The sequence below is a fragment of the Epinephelus moara genome, chromosome 12 (genome assembly GCF_006386435.1).
Source record: "Epinephelus moara isolate mb chromosome 12, YSFRI_EMoa_1.0, whole genome shotgun sequence".
Classification (NCBI taxonomy): Eukaryota; Metazoa; Chordata; class Actinopteri; order Perciformes; family Serranidae; genus Epinephelus; species Epinephelus moara.
This window is the reverse complement of record NC_065517.1, coordinates 20,949,523-20,967,832: the sequence shown is the minus strand read 5'-3', so window position 1 is coordinate 20,967,832 and position 18,310 is coordinate 20,949,523. Positions and strand designations below refer to the sequence as shown.

Here is an 18,310-nt window from a genome sequence, read left to right as displayed (position 1 = left end):
ACTCAGGAAGAAAGCTAACTAGACTAACTAGCAAACTTGGTTAGACCACCCAACTCTGTGTTTTTATTTAACTATACCTCCCAGAATATGGCGCTAATTAGTTTTAGCATTTTCCATTCACTTGCATGAAACAGTGAGCATTAGCTTTTCTATGCGAACCCTTTGAGTTTGTTATCAACTACCCGAGTAGTCTGCTAGTTATCTAAACTAATCTGCTAATTAGCAAACTAGGGTTAACCTCCCATAATTGTGTTTTATTGAGTTATTTCTCCTGGACTAAGAAGCTAAGTGTTTTAGCATCTGCCATTCACCTACTTGAAATACTTGGCATTAGCTTTGCGATGCTACACTTTGCTACAGTTACAGATTTGGGTGACACATCAGTTTGCTAGTTAGCTTAACACAGTACCTTCAAGCCATGTGAAGCACAAACGGGAATGAATTACACTGGCGGACAGTTATGGTCTGTGCTGATATTTGTGACGTAAGCAATCGTGCCACGCATGCATGTAAATTTTATCCACATGGGATCGGCTACATCTGACCAGTCGGTCATCGGTCATGGCCGATTAATCTGAAAATCGTCCAGCTGCAGTCACCAGCCAATCGACTGGTGCATCTCCAGTATGGATCTTCTCATCTCACTCTCCTAATGACAGCAAATAAGTTTGTTTCCTATAATGTCAAGCTATTCCCTTGAACATTTTTTTTTTACCATAATCCTAATAGTACATTTAACTGTCTCTATAATCACAACCTTAATTAGACATCCAAACCTATTTTTTGTTGATTTTGGCAGCAGTGATTCTTGACTTTGTTGCACTTCTGTAAGGGACATTGTAACCTTTGATTGGTTAATATTATTACATTTAAACATGACTACTTCAACCTCGGACCATTTTTACAAACATTAGTAAACACCCTATAGCATAAAAAACAGGCCAGGCCAGTCCTGTAAGCATAACAAAATGACAAAATGGTGGCTGGTTTTCATGACAAATTTTGAGGCATTATGGTGACCGCTGAAGTGAATTCCTTCTTGAACACGTAGCGTTACTAAACATGATCGGGCCAACCTGTTTAATTCTTCAGTCGAGGTCCTGTCTCGTTCTCAGACTAACAAGTCTGTGTCTGATCTCCCACAGGCAGAGGTTCTGGAAAATGTTCATCCGACATAGAGATTTACACATTTAAACGACATTATTTTAAAAAAAGGAAAAACCGTTCAATAAAATACTTCTCCATCAGTGCTTCTCTCACGTACATGTACAAGAAGTACAGTTTGTAACTGTAAAATGAAAAAAAAAAAAAAAAAAAGAAGCGCATTGGCAAATGAAAAAAAAAAAAAAAAAAAGAAGCGCATTGGCAGCAATGTGCCGTTGCCACGTCTGCTCTCCCAGCTTTAACTGTTAACAAGCTGCTGGGTGAACGCGGCCTGACATCAGTCTGTCAGTGATTCAGTAACTGATAGCTCCATTGTCAGGTAGAGTTTATCGTGGGGGAGTTTCTGTACACTGTGTACAACCGTCCTCTTTCCTCAGCAGGCCATTAAGAGGTGCAAATGACATCTGTAGTGGTTGATGATTGAGCATGATTGAAGAACATGAAAAAGGAGGAGTGACATCCACTGAAAAGGCTTAATTTGTTGGCAGTGGTGCCTTTCAGCTTCCACTCTTCAAATTTTCAGTAGAGCTGTGGATTAGACCACCAAGCCAACAGCTTTTAAGGTCAACTCGTCTCTCCCTCCTCGGGCAAAATCCTTACTCCAAACTTTCCTTCTGTGCATTCATCTGGCAGTCCATCCATCCATCTCCATCACTGCTCGCACAGGGAGCTGCTGTTCTTTAAACACTCCCAGTCCTTCAATCCTTGCCGCTTTTGGCTCTTTGCTGGGCCACTCAGCCCGATGCTAGATAAACTTGAAACACTTGGTCTTGTCATGGGGCAATCGAGTCTTAAACAGCACAGAGTCCACGCGGAACTGCGTGTACAGCAGCGGCATGTAGCCGTACACCTTGACGAAGAAGTTGATGCACTTGTGGCGTTCGTGGAAATGCGAGTCGTCATGTGAAAGGGCCTGAGGGCAGCCGGGACAGCGGAAAGTCCAACGTGATGTTACCTAAGACAGACAGAGACACAGTCATTTGTGCATGAGGTACTTTTCAGCATACTGCTGCTGTAGGATGGAAAAGGTGAGCTTCAGGAACTGACCAAGCTCTAAACTGGCCAATCATATCATAGCAACTGTAACTAAACACAGATGTCCCATCAGGCTTTGGACTCTACATTTGATGAGAGCAATACTCTGCATTTACAGAGTTTGGAGAATGGTGTCTTTATTTTAACCTCTCAAACATCAAAAACACAAGAGCGAACGTGTACGCAAAAAGTAAACAGTGTTCGTCTGCAGCCATCGTTAGCATGTCCAGCTATGGAGCTTTATCCCTATCTTTATTCAAGAGAGTGGTCTATCAGTTTGAGAGCATTATTTATTGATTTCACGCTCAAAAACCCTGCCCTTGCACTCAAATAGCCTCTGCTTGCACTTGGATCTACTCTGTTTCTGCTCAAACTGTGTGCTTGCACTCAGATACCATGTTGCTCGCACTCAGATACAATGTTGCTCGCACAGATTTCCTGCTCGAGCTTCGGCTTTTCTCCTCGCGCTCAAACTGTTTCTGTGCGCTCGTGGAATTTCTGCTCTCACATTTCTGCCCTGCACTTGGATTTTTTTGTGTAACAACCCTGTCAAAATCCCCCAACCAATAGAATGCCAGATTTACTGTTGACCAATGAAATGATCCCTGCCTCCTTGTGGGCACGCTCGCTTTAGTTTAGAGCGTCCTGTCCGGGCGGGTATTCTTTAACCGGGTTCATCCACTCCCACCCTCCAGGGCTTTATTAACAGCTCAAACAATGTTACTAACCCTAATCTTTTCCACTTACTAACTTACTCATCACCCCCTCTGGGACACAAGGCTGCAATGGTAACTATCCATCACAATTTGTCCCTGGCAATATGCTGCATTTCTCTCCTTGACCAGTGCATCTTGTCCATCAGTTTTAGGCAAAATATTGTTGTTAAGGCCACACAGCCAAACAACTCTTCTGGGGGAAGCCCTGATATGATAATAAAATAATAGTCTGATCCAACATTTTAATTTAATACATAATACCAGGTCTAACTAGCTCTACACTGTGATACAAAAACAATGCTGTTTCTTTACTTCCACATCCTCTACATGGATCATCAACTGGTGAGGATGCTAACTTTTATCCTGGGACACACAGCTTTAGCTTCACCCTTTTAGTAGGTTATCACATTTATAGCCATCAAGTGTCAGCGTCAGCTTGACACATTAAAAAGTCAGCTGGAGTTTGCTTTTTAAAACAACTCAGGGAGCTAACATTAGCTTAATTAGCTCGCCAGGAACAGCTGGTTAAAATCTGGTAGCGAGACTTAATTTCATGTCATTTCAGCCGACAGTCATTGACTAGAAATGAGAAGACTGCTTTTGTCTACCACTGTCTAAAGGACCCCCTGCTTTAAAAAGTTACAGTTATTCAAGTGGCAAATCCGACACCATTATCATGTAATTGTTAACTGCGTATGTGCTGCACAAAAGGAGACGGGGCTTAGTGAATGGTCAATTAAGAACAAAAACTTAAGACTACAGAACTGCTGAAGAAAAGGACAGATATCCCTAAAACTGAATTTGTTAATTCGTCATCAGTGATGCATAAAAATCAATTTCTTTTCTGTTTTTGTCTTATTTGGACTAAAAGAAAGCGCCTCACCATTTATGACTCCACATTCAAACTTGCCCCAAATTCATTATTCACCAGGCTTTTTCCTCGCAGCGAATTGCTGTCATGCAACACACTCCATCAAAGCCGTCCTTAATTCCCCTCTGAAACACCCCTGAATATTAACACCGCACCAAATCAAAAAGAACTTAAACTGAGGGCTGCAATAACATTTCTGCTCCAACAGCTTCCATGCCTTGATTGCTATAATTATTTGTCTAGCCATAAATATGCACTCCGGTAATAAATGTCCTTCCGATAAAAATCCAGTGGGGAAAAAAAAATCAGGCATAACCCACCAATTCGATCTTGTGTTTTTGATTTATCATTTGTAAGGAATATTGGATATGTCAGTTTGAGTAATGGCAAGGCTAAGTGGGCAAAAATATAAATACACGGGGGCCTGAGGGAGACACAAAGCTTGCGGATGCTGAGCTGAGCACGAGCGGACTGGGTGCTCTGTCACTGACCTTGATGGGTGGTTTGCGAGTGATGTGTGAGACCAGGAAGTTCATGGCGATGTCCTCGCAGTTTATGTACTCGTCCACCATGTCCCTGATGGCTTGGGGCATCACGTAGGAGTACAGGTAGGCGTAGTACTACAGAAATACAAACACGGAGGGGAAGTGAATGAGATGGCTATGAGACAGCAAGACGATTATTTTGGCTAAATGTTTATTTTTTTAGGATGAGGAGTAAAAGATCTGACCTTGTGGAAGAAAGCTGCTCCTGTCAGGACCATGGAGAGCTCACAGGAGTAGTTGGAGTTGTAGAGCCAGGACTGATGGTTGACGTCCCACGCGTGATACCTCCCGGGGAAACCCACGATGCGATCTCTGGCCTCGCGCCACACTCTGAGAGACACCGCCGGACACAAAGTCAGCAGAATTCCTCATTTTCAATCCATCAATTACGACTTCACTGGGCAGGATTAATAAATGATTTATGGATGACTTTCTACTGTTGTTATTTGTCACTTTTATATGGTCATTAGTCTCCAAGTGTCTGTGCATATGCCACCCTTTTAAATCCATCTGTTTCAAAGTGTCGTCTTTATAAGCAATGTGACAGCTATTCGCCTCTTGGGAGCAATTAAGTAACCGTTCTGTTGTCTTCTATTAGTATTAAACAGTTGAGACAGTTTAGATATTTAAAACCAAAGTGTCATTCTTGGCACAATCTTGTGTTTTTTTCTCATTTTTACATGTGCTGCAGCCCAGTAATTGCGAGAAAGTCTTGGACCCAATAAAAATGTGTTTCCGTTTATCAGATTAGATACTTGGAATTCCTTCCGCAGACACAGAAGACACAAGAAATCTCAAAAAGCAAATTTAATGTTTCAGATAGGCTCATGTGAGACCACTTAGACATCAAACACAGTCAGCTGCTGCATAATGTTTCCTCTTTGGTGAGAATGAAAGTGGGCAAACATTCCTTGAGAGGTGGGGTTGAGATAATTTATGACAAACGACCCCCGTACACACACACACACACACACACACACACACACACACACACTTCCTGCCTGCCTGCCTGGACAAGCTGCAACAGCTCCGAGTTGTAGACGAGTCTGGAAGAGAGAGGGGTGGTGCACAGAAATAACTGAACCTGCTCCTTTAATGGGTTTAAACATGGCCTTCACATTCAGCTTATCTAAGTACAGTATTAGCAAATGAATCATAAACACAAGGCACTGGCAGCATGTTTCCCTTTTATTTTTCTCTGGTTCAGTTACAAGTGGTTCGTTCAGTCTCTCCAATTCCGTATTTTCAGGAACACGTCGCTTCTGCTATTTTTTCACTTCTCACACGAGACGACGCTTTGTCTTCCTTTTTACTGCATTTTTTCAGCTTTCTTCAAAGCACTTCTCCTTGGAAAAGACACTACAAAACTTTTAAATAGATTTCCTAGCCAATGCAGTGCCTTTGCTTTACTACTTATGTAAACAACTATCTTGTGTGTTATCGGCTCCACTGAGGAGGTTTTGTGTTCGGTTTGGTTTGTCTGTCTGTCAGCAGGATTACGGAAAAACCACTGGTCCGATTTTTATTTGATTGGTGGAAGGGTGTTGCATGAGCAAAGGAAGAACCCATTAAAATTTGGAGAGGATGTGAATGACAGGGCAGATGGATACACAAATTGTTTTTTACTTTCATGAGATAGGGCATTTGGCCTTGGCAGAATAAGTGCCATGCATGAGCTCAATGCAAATTTCAAAGCTTACGAGTTGTCTGAACACAGTTCTCCACATGGAGGGTGGCTGAGCCAGCAGCTCGCAGCTAATAGTGACTCCACAAACAGTGTTATAACAGCAACAGTGCTAATAGTGTTAACCATGAGGGAACTGGAGGGTGGGCACTATGCTTCCACGACACCATCATGTATGAGCACAGTGCAGAATGGCAGCAATGACCTGGCCAGTGGGTCAAAAATAATCACGTCCCGATGTCCTCAAACGAGTACTTCCTAATTAGCAGCGTCTTAGCTTGTTACTGTTGCTAAAGTTGGTCAAATTTGTTGCCATATCAAACTATAAACTTTATTAATCAGAATTAAACAAGTTTCAACCATAAAATGTGATCAGGTTTTGTATCTTGTCCACTTTTGCGTCGGGATCGGCTGCAGACTGACTTGGCAGAGATGGCTGCCATCTTGTTTTTACATGGATTAGTGTATTGTGCTCTTACTACCACTAGTTGGTACAAAAAGTGTCCACGAAAGAGGACCATGGGTCTAAGTTAAGTAGAATGAAGTATAGGGTCAAGTAAACCCGAAATATGACATCCTCATATGAGGACACAGGGTCTCAGGAGGATATTGACGCATAGGAAACCTTTAAAATATCAGTAGGGTTGGCAGTTAATTTTAGTCGTCACAAAACATAGCTAATATGCAACTCCATATCACATTTCACTTTCATGGGTACCAGTGATCCTCTGGAGTAGTCAACACATGTTGTCACTCCAACCTAATACAGCACTCTTTATGGAGCACCCAGGGACAGTGGCTCCTCGGGGTGTAACTATACATCGATCTGGATGTATATATTGATTTAATGATCAACAATTCAATATTATCAATGCAAAGTGAAAAAATGACAGTGTTGATATATGAATCCCTAGAGCGTCACGCATTCTGTCGCCGTCACTGACCTGAACCCGAACATGATCTCATCGTGCCGGAGGTGAGCGTCATCATCAATCGACAGTATGGCCTCGGTTTCCACGGCATCCCAGGGAAGGAAGCGGTTGTTGAGGCTGTTCTTTTCTGTGCGGACAACCTGCAGGCACAAGACAAGATTCTGCTTAGCTGCCATTTTTGTGAGTAGTGATACTCACATAAGAAATGTAAATATTCACGACTTAAACTTATAGTTGAGAACATTTTGAGTACCGACACACAGAACATTTCGTACTTCTACTTGACCTATATAAACCAGCAATAACTGACTTTCTGGCTACGTGGTGATACATCTCCTAAAATTGATTGTGAATGCGTATGACTCATGATTAAACTCAGTCTTCAAGATTCATCTGATCACAGAATTATTCCATGTGTGGGTTTGCTGTGCTTTTTACGTTGTCATACAATCTACATGTGCCATATAGAAAAAGTAAATATAGAAGCTTATTTAATCTTTGGCAGCACCAAGACTCTTCTAGCACTGAGGAATACAGAGTCTAATTCTTTAGTTCCTCTTTCACAGCTTACCACTTGTTCCTGTCACAAACTAATGGTGTGAATATGAAACACATGAATATTTTATTTTCCAGGCTTAATTCAAAAGCACAAATTTTATTATTCATGGATGTCACACTTCTTCACATCTAAAGCTTCTGGTAATTTGTATGGACTCCTGCAGAGTTCCAAAGAAGCACTGATCCAAACAGCTCAGTGTAATGTACTTCAGCAAACTTTGCACCACCTCTAACACATCGGAAATATAACAGGTTACTGTTTTGCACTTCAGAGAGATGAAAGAGACAGAGATGTATTCCTTATAAAAGAAACCCACACCATTTAGATGAATATGTGAATATTTGCTGAATTTCTAAAGGAATACTGACCACAATCGGCAGGCCAATGTCTGGCCACAGCAGGTCATCCGAAGGAGGCTTGGGTGAGTTCCACACCACCACTACTTTGTTGAGGTACGGCAGTCCATTTAGCCTCTCCAGAGAGTTCATCAGCACCTCCTCCCTCTCATAAGTCAGCATGACCACGGTGAACTGTTCTCGGGGCACGTTCCCTCCTAGAGCTGCCTGAAACTCCTTCCCCGAGCCTCCCGTACCTCCACCGATAGGCCTGAAACCAGTACCTGAACCAAGGAATTTAGCTTCAGAGGGCAGCACAGGGTCCAGAGGAGTGTGAGGGAAGAGATGGAAAGGCCCCGGGGCCCGGTTCCATGCTCTGTAGGTGTCTGCAGCTGTGTAAGTGAAGTTGCGCAGAAAGCGCGGCGAGGCGTAGGGGGGCTCTGTCTCGACAGGACCTAAATCAAGATCGCCATTGTCAGCCAGGTTGGCATCAGTTCCTGCCAGTTTCCCTGCTTTGTGGGGAATCTCGTGGGCAGGCTCTTCTTTGATAGGTGCAGCAGGGACCTGGATGCTGGTTCTGATGCTGGCCAGAAGGGTGTTAAGAACATTCTCTGAGGTGGAAAAGTAGGTCTCCCACAGGAAGCGGCCCTGCCGCCTCATTGCTAGCATATCATTGTCTGATAGGCTGCGTAGCAGGAAATGTAGTTCTGTGACACGAGGCTTGGGGACTATAATGGCAGCTTCACTCCAACGAATAAACTGGTGATATGGTAGTCTGGAGTGGTCCCCCAGCACGACTGGGATGGTCCCTACCTCTAGGGCCTCAAAGAGCCTCATCCCACAGCCTGCCGAGGCCACCAGCTGTCCATCCCCTGGAGCAATCACCAAGCCAAAAGTTGAAGCCTTGAGCACCTCCAGCCTGTCCTCCCTTTCTCCACAAAGAGCCCACTCAGTCGGCAGACTTGGCCGTGGGTTCTTGCAGGTGAACTCCACCAGCACCTGATCCAAGTGGCTGTCCTGCACCGCCTTTAAGGTACCGATGATGCGATCATCGTAGTCTGCTGGTGGGTCTCCTTCCATTTCCTCCTCGAAAGACTGAGGGGGTGCCTCCTGTAAGCTGCTCCTCAGTGACTCCACCCTCTCCCCCTGGAAGGTGAAGAGGTATTTCCTCTTTACAGGAACTTGAGGGGGCACCTCCAAAAAGTTTGGTTCTGAGAGGGCATGAACCAGTGGGGACACGACCAAGTCAAAGCCCTCACGGTACTGCTGCTCCAGGAAGGTGGACTGAGCGACTGCTGCCCGTCCTGTGCTCACATTATACAGGAAGTTCTGTGTCATGGATTTTCTAGAAAGATGCACCAGTACATGATTATGTCCATCAGATCTCCAGTATGGGAGAGCTTTTAGTTGCTTCTCCAGCTCTGCAGGGGATGGAGGAAGGGAGGAGGACTCCTGTAACTCCCCTACCAGCACCAAATACAGACAGGCAATGCTGGGGTTATCAGTTATATAAATGTTGCTCTTAACTGACGCTGCAAAAGCCTGCTTCACCAGTGGGTCAATATAGTCCGCCCATGAATAGGAGCTTGTGTCGTACACATAAACAGGAAACCCAGACGTAAGAGGGCAACGCGCATAGTCGAAGCAGGAGCGTAGGCGGCAGGAGCGCGCAGACTTGGGTGGTGGCAGTCCTGGGTCCTCCTTGTCTGGCAGCAGCCTGACCGGCAGTGATAGTTTGGGCTGATTCTGGGCCATTAGTTCTTTATAGGAATGCTCTGTCTGGCTGATAACATTCTTGAGCTGCAGCAGATCCTGCTTGGCGCTGTCAATGCTGCGCTTGCAGGCCTCGATGCGCAGGTTGAGTCGGGCAATTTCCCCGTTGAGCTCCTGCCTCTTGGCCTCCAGCTGCAGCAGCTCCTCGCTGACCGACTCACGGATACGACACAGATCCTGCACATGCTTGGCCTCACATAGTTCGCCGCCGGGCCGCGGCCCAAAGATGCGCTTATCAGGACCCCCAGCTTCATCGATGGTAGTGAGGTAGTAGTGGGCAATGAGTGGGAAGAAGACCAGGATGAAGAAGAGCATGAAACTGAGCCAGGTGAGACGCACACGCCGCAACACCCATGGCTGGCCACCGGCACCCACCCCACCACCGTTACGCTGCATTGTTGACTCTCTCAGTCTGCTCCCCGCCCCACCAAGGAACTGTTGCTATGGGGATCAGCAGCAGCCATGATACGACCTTGTCAGCAAGGCAGCGGGATGGATACTAAATCATCAAAGCTGGGCTGTGGCTCCGTCCTTGTGTAAAGGTCATCTGAGGCTGTCTCCCTCCTCTTAAGCGTCCTGTGGATATTGGCTAGAGGTTCAGCCTCACCTGTATTCTAATATGTACTCTGATGTGTTATAGCGCACGCAAACTAATGCCATTTCTATTGTGAGGTTCAGCTATTCTTCTAAATCTATGTCAGAAAACAGTCCCGCGTGTGGAGAGGGGTTCCCCTCGATGTGTGCTGCAGGGAGAGCATGGCTGCTCACAGGTCAGCCAGATAGCTGGGTTGACCCGTTGCTTTTGTCTGTGTTGTGCTCATTTTCTGGCCCCTTGTCAGGAATTCCTCTGGAGATGGGACTTATGAAATCTTCTCGTCCTTGTCAAAACAGCCTGGGGAGAGAATGACAGAAAAACACAATGAGTGAAAACGATTAAATAATATCTGTGGCAAGATCAGTGTGACTTCAGTTTAACTAAAAGACAGATTTAGCTGGTATTTCAGATGGTGCCCACAAACAGTCTCATGCTGCGTTTACATGGAATCAGGCAGATAAGAGAAGGGAGACAGAAACACTTTCTAAACAGCCCAGGAAAAACAAACAGTCTAATGGAACGGCAGGACGGTAAAACAAAACACTGAGGACGATAAGTTGCGATGGAGATGCCGTATCCTTTATAAAGAATAGAATAAAATATATCAAATAGAATTATATTATGTTTATTATTTCATGTAACTCTTCTGGTGATATCCAATTGTCCAGAACACCCGTGTTTGTGCCTTGTGTGAAGGAGCTACGTTAACATCTGGTTGTAAATTCCACTGCGGAGGACAGCAAAAGGTTAAAGTATTTCAACTTTGAACTGCATTGTAATCTACTGTTACTGTTCCTGGTATTATCTGCCAGCCTCACCTAATTTTACTGCCTGCTCTCGTCCACTATAATGATATCCAATTCGCCATCCACTGTCTCTCTGATTCCATGTGAATGCAATGTTAGGCCCAGTCCACATAGACACAGGTATTTTTGTAAACAGGGTTTTACTGTTCTGCCATTCTCAAAGAAATTTTTTGTCCAAATAAAAGCAAAAACAAAAATGAGGCGCTGTCATGATCATGCCAAACATGCAGGCGGTGATATAACTGTAACCATAAAGCCACGCAAAGAAGAAGAAGATAGCGGCCTGGGTTGGAAATTAGCACCAGCCACTAGCCCAATTTGGTAAAATATGCACGTGGTTGCTAGATTTGCTTCACTCACTTGCCAAAAAAACATTGGTAATCTACTGAGTGGCTGGTAGATTTTGGGAGCCACCAGCCAAAGTGGCAGGTGGACAAAAAAAGTTAATTTCCAACCCTTTTGTTGGCCGATCAGCAGCGTGACAAAAAGCTATTACCGGGCAGCAACCTCCATCTCATATTCTGACACCTCTGTTCCTCAATTTATTGTAAGATTAACTGTACATTTATGTGTAAACATGTAAAAAGTTATCTTAGTGAGGTTAGAGTCAGCACGAGCTTTCAACATGTCTGCCGCTGCACTAAATGTAGCTCATTTGTGACGCTTCACAAAGGTGGAGTTTCTATAAACTTTCGCCCTGGACAGAGTTTCACAAAAGGTTCTTCTCCAGTAGAGATGTTCTTAATGTCTTATTTCCCTGACATTTAAATAAGGTTTAAACTCATACTAGTTGACAAAAAGTAAGAAAACACTCAGAAAACAGTTAAAATTTAATCTATAAAAGGTAAAACTTGTAAATAAAAAAATAATGTATATATTATAAGAGCCATTAAAGATTGTTAATCACATTTTTAAATGACCAAATCAGATTTTAAATGCCACTGAAATGTGTAGCACTTTGCACCATGCGTTATGAACGTTGCACATTATCCTACAAAGATAAGAAACAATGCGCTCACTCAAGATTTAAACTTTCAGACTGGGTGCTGGATCCTTAATGTAATTTATAATAAAGTAAAGACATTAAAGAGAGTATAGATTCTGCCACACGAAGATTTTGGGCAAGACGCCCTTCTTCAGCATGTATTCTGGCAATGTCCTGATCTTTACTACATTATCCTACAAAACATGACAACCACTCACTGAATAAAAGTCAACAACTTTATTGAAAGCAATATTCTTTAGGGGATAAAGCTTTAGGAAATATGCCTGATTTTTACAACTGCATTTTATTGGGTGACTGCAATCACATAATGATAATAATAACAGTTTAACAGACTAGTATCTCTAGTGCCGGCAAGCAAGGGTAGCAATGTTTAAATCGACTAGTTGACTAATTGCACACATCCCTAGTGTGAACACAAGGCCAAAAATGCACTAAAAAAGACATTTATAGAAATACCTGTGTGCAAAATGTCCCCTGTAAAACTTATGACTGAGAACTGCAAGCTACATTTGGCAAAGCAAACTCATCAGATACAGCCGAGATGCTGGTCACTTTGTTCTTTTATATCAGTCGGTTACATCTTGTTTGACATTACAAAGACATGAGGGGTGAAAGGCTGCAGGCCCCTAAGGAAAGGTCCACACTAACATTTATTTATAGCCAGGCTTTCCATCCTCAGCCACTGTAAAATGTTTCTTTATGAAGCAAGACTCGGCAGCTCATCCTTTTTCTCGCTGCATTATGTGCATGATTGCCCAGTCCAGGGAGAAAAAAAATTCATCAGTGCACTGCAGAGTACCAGGGGGTATCTTTTTCTTTCAATTGCTTTCTTTCCAAGTCACACAGAAAAGAGCACAAATCAGGGGAGAGCCATCACGAGTAAACTACACACAGTGGGCGTGCCAACACCACCAGCACCTCCGGCAAATCTCATTTAAGGCCTCCTCCTGCATCCCGACCTCATCACGGACTCAAATTACTGAGCATCCCTGATAACGGTCCATCTTTGAGAGTGATGTTGAATTATCTTGCGTGGCTCGGAAGAGAAAAAGACTCTTTCACAACCAGCTGCACCTTCTGATGCAGACTACTGTGCTCCTGCCAGTTTTATTTCAAAGTCTCCAAGATGTTCTGGAGACTGCTGGTGGTGAGCTTTCAGGATATAATGGCTAGTGTTTTATCTAAAAGATCAATGCAACAATAAACTCAAATACATCTCCCTCTTCGGCTCATTTTCATCTTGTTAGAAAACACAAAGAATATACAAAATAAATCAAGACCTCAGGAGCTGCAGCGTGCAGATGTTTTTGAAAATATAGCTCCGGGCTACAATCCACAGAAAACTAGAAGTTATATTAGGTCCCTTTGAACGGGCGTGAATGTCTCTGAGAGATCCTTACATCAAGTGCATAATCTAAATTTCAGCACAGATTGTTTCTCTCCACAAGCAGCAGGCAATCTGCTTTCTGAGCTCTACAGCTATATCACACCACAGCCCAAGCCCCGAGGACGTCGAACGATAGGCCAAGTGCCAAACAGTCCTTATCACATACAGTACTAAGCCCATAACACTGAGTGCGAGCCTTGATAAAGCAGCGCAGTTCAGAGTGACACAGTCACAGGGACCAGAAGCCAAAAAAGAACGCAGGTGCTGTTTACCTTTTGCCGACATAACAGCTCCTCTCGATAAGGATATTATTCCCAGTACCGGTGAATTCAAACCTCTGTGCTTCTAACGCTTTCATTACCGGCTGGTTAGATCACAACGTAGACAGATATCATCTTAAAAAACAAACACGGGGGAAAAAAGTCATTTTTCATTCTGTCTGAGTCAAGTAATCATTTCTCCATGCTGCCTCCATGTGACGGGCATTTCTGATGTTTAGAGATTACTTCTCCCCCCGTCTCCTGAAAAACAGCATCTTGCAACACAGCTGGCGTGTGTGTATGTGTGTGTCTGTGTGTGCGCCTGTCAAGGAGAGGAATGAGGAAAGGTACTGGCCAATCACATGACAGGCACGTGACTTCATCTTGCCTAAAATGACCGACATCCTGCTGCTACTTGTCTCCCTGTAGCTGCACCTTAAACCTTACATACCATCAGGCTGCATGAAAAACATTTTCCTGCTAATAAATGCCTTTATGAGTTGTAACATACTTGGAACACACCTCTGCCCACGTATTTTTCATTTCATCAACAGGACTGCAACTAACGATTCTCATTAGCAATGAATTTCCCTAATTATTTTCTGGATTAATGGATTTATAATTGTCAGAAAATAATGAAGACTGTCATTATGATTCACCAGACCCCAGACTTCTTAACATTCCTTGTTTTGTCTGACAAAAAACAAAAATGCGAACATTATCATCTCACAGTGATGTAACACAGAAAAAAATCATCACATCTGAGAAACTGAAATGACTTAAAGGACCAGTACAGTATATCTTAGTGCTGGGTATTATATAAGTATTATTATTATTGTGATATGAGACTAGATATCGTCTTAAATTTTGGGTGTCATAGTAAGTATTGTCTTTTCCTGGTTTTAAAGGCTTTAAAAGTGATTAAAGTAAAGTAATTAGATTAAACTTAAGTAAGCCTCTGCCTACTTAGGCCACGATCAGGCAGAGCGTGTTTTAGCAGCGTGGGGGCGGCTTTTTGTAATGGTTCTCAAGCATGAGTGAAGCATTGTTAAAAAACCCCCAAAAAGAATATAACTCAAAGTTGAAGATTCTTTTTTCAAACTTCAACTCAGAGCGGAAAAAACACTTGACGTCACTGCTTTTTTTCCATCGTCCCATCACATAAATTGAGAGCCCTTCTGTGTTGCTGCTGGCAACAAGTCGTAGCATACAGTGTTAAGCTGACGTTAGCTTGCTTTCATCATCACCCTACAAGCTGAAAGACATATCTGAGCAAATTGTTGCCTCAACTACCTCTAAAAGTTTAGCAACCATAATTAGGCCTAAGGATTGACAGCAGACTATCAAACTTTCCCCAACTGATCCTAACACAAGCCTGAAACTGACCATCGTTTAGGTGAAGCTCCTGGACCAGCTGGTGGTGCTCCCCAGTTCTCCTCAGTTTTTTAATGCAGATTTTAAGGTACAGATCTGTGAGTTTTCTTCCCTGCTTAATAGTGGTAAAACTAAGGTCAGATAATTCAGTCGTTATCAAGCAAGAGAAAGAAAAAAGATGCATCAAGCTTCAAAACGTGCTCTGTAACTGACAATTTCTATGACTGAATAGTGTGTCAATTATATTTATGTTTACTTCATTGATGATGTAGTCTTAAAAATGTCACCAAACACAGAGAGATGCTCTTCATAATTTCCAAGAGCCCAATTTGACATGTTAAAATGTCCAAAACTCAAAGATAATCAATTTACCATGATATAAAACAGCAAAAGCAGCAAATCCTCATATTTGAGAAGCTTGAAATTGCACGTTTAGTTATTTTCTTTTGATCAATGACTTTAAAATTTAATCAAAATTACAAAATTACTGATGATTAATTTCCTTGCTACTGACTTACTGTTTCAGTCCTAGTGTCTAAGTTTGATTTAAAGGCTGCAAATCCAGTGCCACACAAATACACCCTCTAAAACAATTTAAACATGCTGCCTTGTGATTCCCATCTTCAATCATAATACACCTTGTCAAATACAGTTGCATTTTCTGGCAGCCACCTGGATACTTCTGCATTTACTGCCACAGCATTACCAAGTTACTGACGAGAGACTGACTTGACTTTTCCTAATGCCATCTTAAGCAGAAACAACAGAGCATCAGTACGCATTAGATACAGAAGTGACTACACAGTGTATCTTCGGCTACAAAGGTACAGCCACAGTCAAATAGGGAAACAGAACAATCGAGGTTAACGTTAGATAAGATGCTCTGGTCCTCCAAAGTAACTACAGGCCAGTGGTTTTTGTAGTTAGGAGGGGACATGTACAGTAAAAACTCCCAGGGCAGACGACCCTTTGAACGCTGCCCCTCATCCTGCTGCTCGGTGATGTGCCCGAGGTGCAGAGTGACCGAGTGGCGACTATCACAACAGTCTGATTAATTGCTGCATGACTGCCAGTGTCACAGGGGTAATGGCAGACAGATGTTGGCAAACGCTGTTGCTAGGCCTAATCTGGAGCCAAAAAGCATGCTGGTTTAAAGCTCTGCCCGTGGCTGCCTCTGGGAAACAGAGCAACACACACACACACACACACACACACAGATAGAAACTAAATCTCAATCTCTTCAGATGTAGCTTTCTAATCTGCAGAATGTCTTCTCTCTGTTGCAGCCGGCTTAATCTGACTGCTGTCTGCATGGGAAAACACATAGGGAAGCATTGATCGCTCTGGATTTACTTTGCGGGGATCAATGATAATGCCATCATTACCTACCGCTGAGCTGCGAGGCGGTTTGGTGTTAAGCACCTAAAGGACTGCCGTTGTAGCCATTTTCACTTATAGGCTTTAGGCATACAGGGTGGCACAAGAGTGAGAGTGAGCTATAAAATACATTTGCAGTCAGAGAGAGGTACTGACACGCCCGTCCTCGCCTTCACCTTAAAGCCAAGACACGCCGACATCAAAGAACTCGTGGCAACAAAGGCTGGCTCTGATGAAATCATTAATCACATTTTTCATCAACCAAATCATATGTATTTTTTATTTATGTAACCTTTATTTAACCAGGAAGTCCCACTGAGATTGACTATCTGCTCTTACAAGAGAGATCTGGGCGAGGTAGCAGCCAATCAAACACATTTAAAATGCAACAAATACAACATATAATACAAAAATCCACAACAAAACAACAACTATTCAAACAGCGGCCTCTCAAGAACAACAAGCACATGTGTCTGTCGCCACATTCTTTATGATGCCCTTAAATCCATTGATGGATATAAGTGTTTCTAATTTTAGATCTTCAGATCTGTTAAAACACAGGTTACTTTAAATAACAACCACTTGGAGGAGTGTAGCTGGTAACTACCAGAGCTGACACACAGAAGGGTGCAGAGGTAGGCTATCGCTTTAAATATTTATATTTTAAATGCCGGTGAAATGAGCGGTACTTTGCACTGTGCAATATGAACATGACACGTTATCCTACAAAACATGACAACAGCTCACTAAGTAAAAGTTAAATAACATTTATTTACTGTGTATTTAACGCCCAGCCTCATCTCCACTCAAAAACACACACTCGCAGTAGCTCTCTTGTACATACACACACATACATACACCCAGGGTTGTTGGGACCAAATTCAGCCTCTCTCATTCAGCCAAGCAAGAAGACATCCAGCTTGCACAAGTCTGTGTGTATTAGACTCGGACATACTTTCCATGTTAAACATCCAAAGACAGCTGCGGACTTGTACCAGTCGTGCGCATGCGGTTCCAACCATTGGGAGCACACGTGTGTTTGTATATATGTGAAACAGAGAGAGTTACTCTTGTTTCTCTTGCTGATCCAAACTCATCTCATTTCCCTCTGGGTATCTAAGGTCAACCGACTAGAGTTTCTCGTGGTGATTAGCAAAGGTAGTAATGTTTCATCCCCTAGTCCAGTGATTCCCAACTGGTCCAGTGAGAGGGTCCAGATTTCTCCTTAGTCATTAGTTCAAGGTCCACACAGTTTAATATATTCAGCGTCATACTTGCGTTTGGCCATGTTGTTCAGCTAGTTTGCTGTCTATGTTACGTAGCTTTCTGTTTGTCACTCACTCTACAGCAGGGAATGGCATTTCAAAGTAAAAGCTCTGTGCCGGAAATTCATTGTACTTCAAAAATAAAGTGTGTTTTTTACAAACTCGACACGTTCTCGAGTCACTTGCGGTCCATTCACTTCTGGACCAAGACCCACCAGTTGGGAACCACTGCTCTAGTCGACTAATTGGGCACAGCCTTTGCTCCGACACTGATTCAGCATGCTGAATAGGCCCAAAAACAGGTGATGAGGGCTAACTGGTGCCAACAATGCAGGGCACACCTCAAAATCTTGGACAACAGATGCTCACCAACAACTGTCCATTGGCTTGGTGTGTCAAAGCCCCTCTACAACACAGTCTGAAGCCTCTGGGCATTAGTCACTGTATGGCTGCAGGGACCAAGTAACAGTTTATATTATTCTTTCAATAGATTTCACCGTGTTGAATTACATCTCGCAGATGATCACTAATCTCTGTATATTGTAGTGTAAATACTCCATTACTCATACTGCAAATCAATACAAATATGATATACAATCCAGCAGCTTTTCAGAGAGCTGAATCCT

At 43.1% G+C, this 18,310-nt stretch overlaps 1 protein-coding gene across 1 annotated transcript in view; it reads right to left on the bottom strand.

Annotated features, from left to right (window-relative positions):
* Window positions 1-1,336: 1,336 nt before the first annotated feature.
* extl3 (exostosin-like glycosyltransferase 3) overlaps window positions 1,337-18,310 on the bottom strand; it is a 37,646-nt gene continuing 20,672 nt past the window's right edge. The window contains exons 2-6 of the mRNA XM_050058097.1: window positions 7,875-10,506; window positions 6,960-7,087; window positions 4,517-4,661; window positions 4,278-4,406; window positions 1,337-2,119 (exon numbers count right to left, since the gene is read on the bottom strand). Coding sequence (XP_049914054.1) covers window positions 1,910-2,119; window positions 4,278-4,406; window positions 4,517-4,661; window positions 6,960-7,087; window positions 7,875-10,010 — 2,748 coding nt within the window. The 5' untranslated portion in view covers window positions 10,011-10,506 and the 3' untranslated portion in view covers window positions 1,337-1,909. The remainder of the gene's footprint in view (window positions 2,120-4,277; window positions 4,407-4,516; window positions 4,662-6,959; window positions 7,088-7,874; window positions 10,507-18,310) is intronic.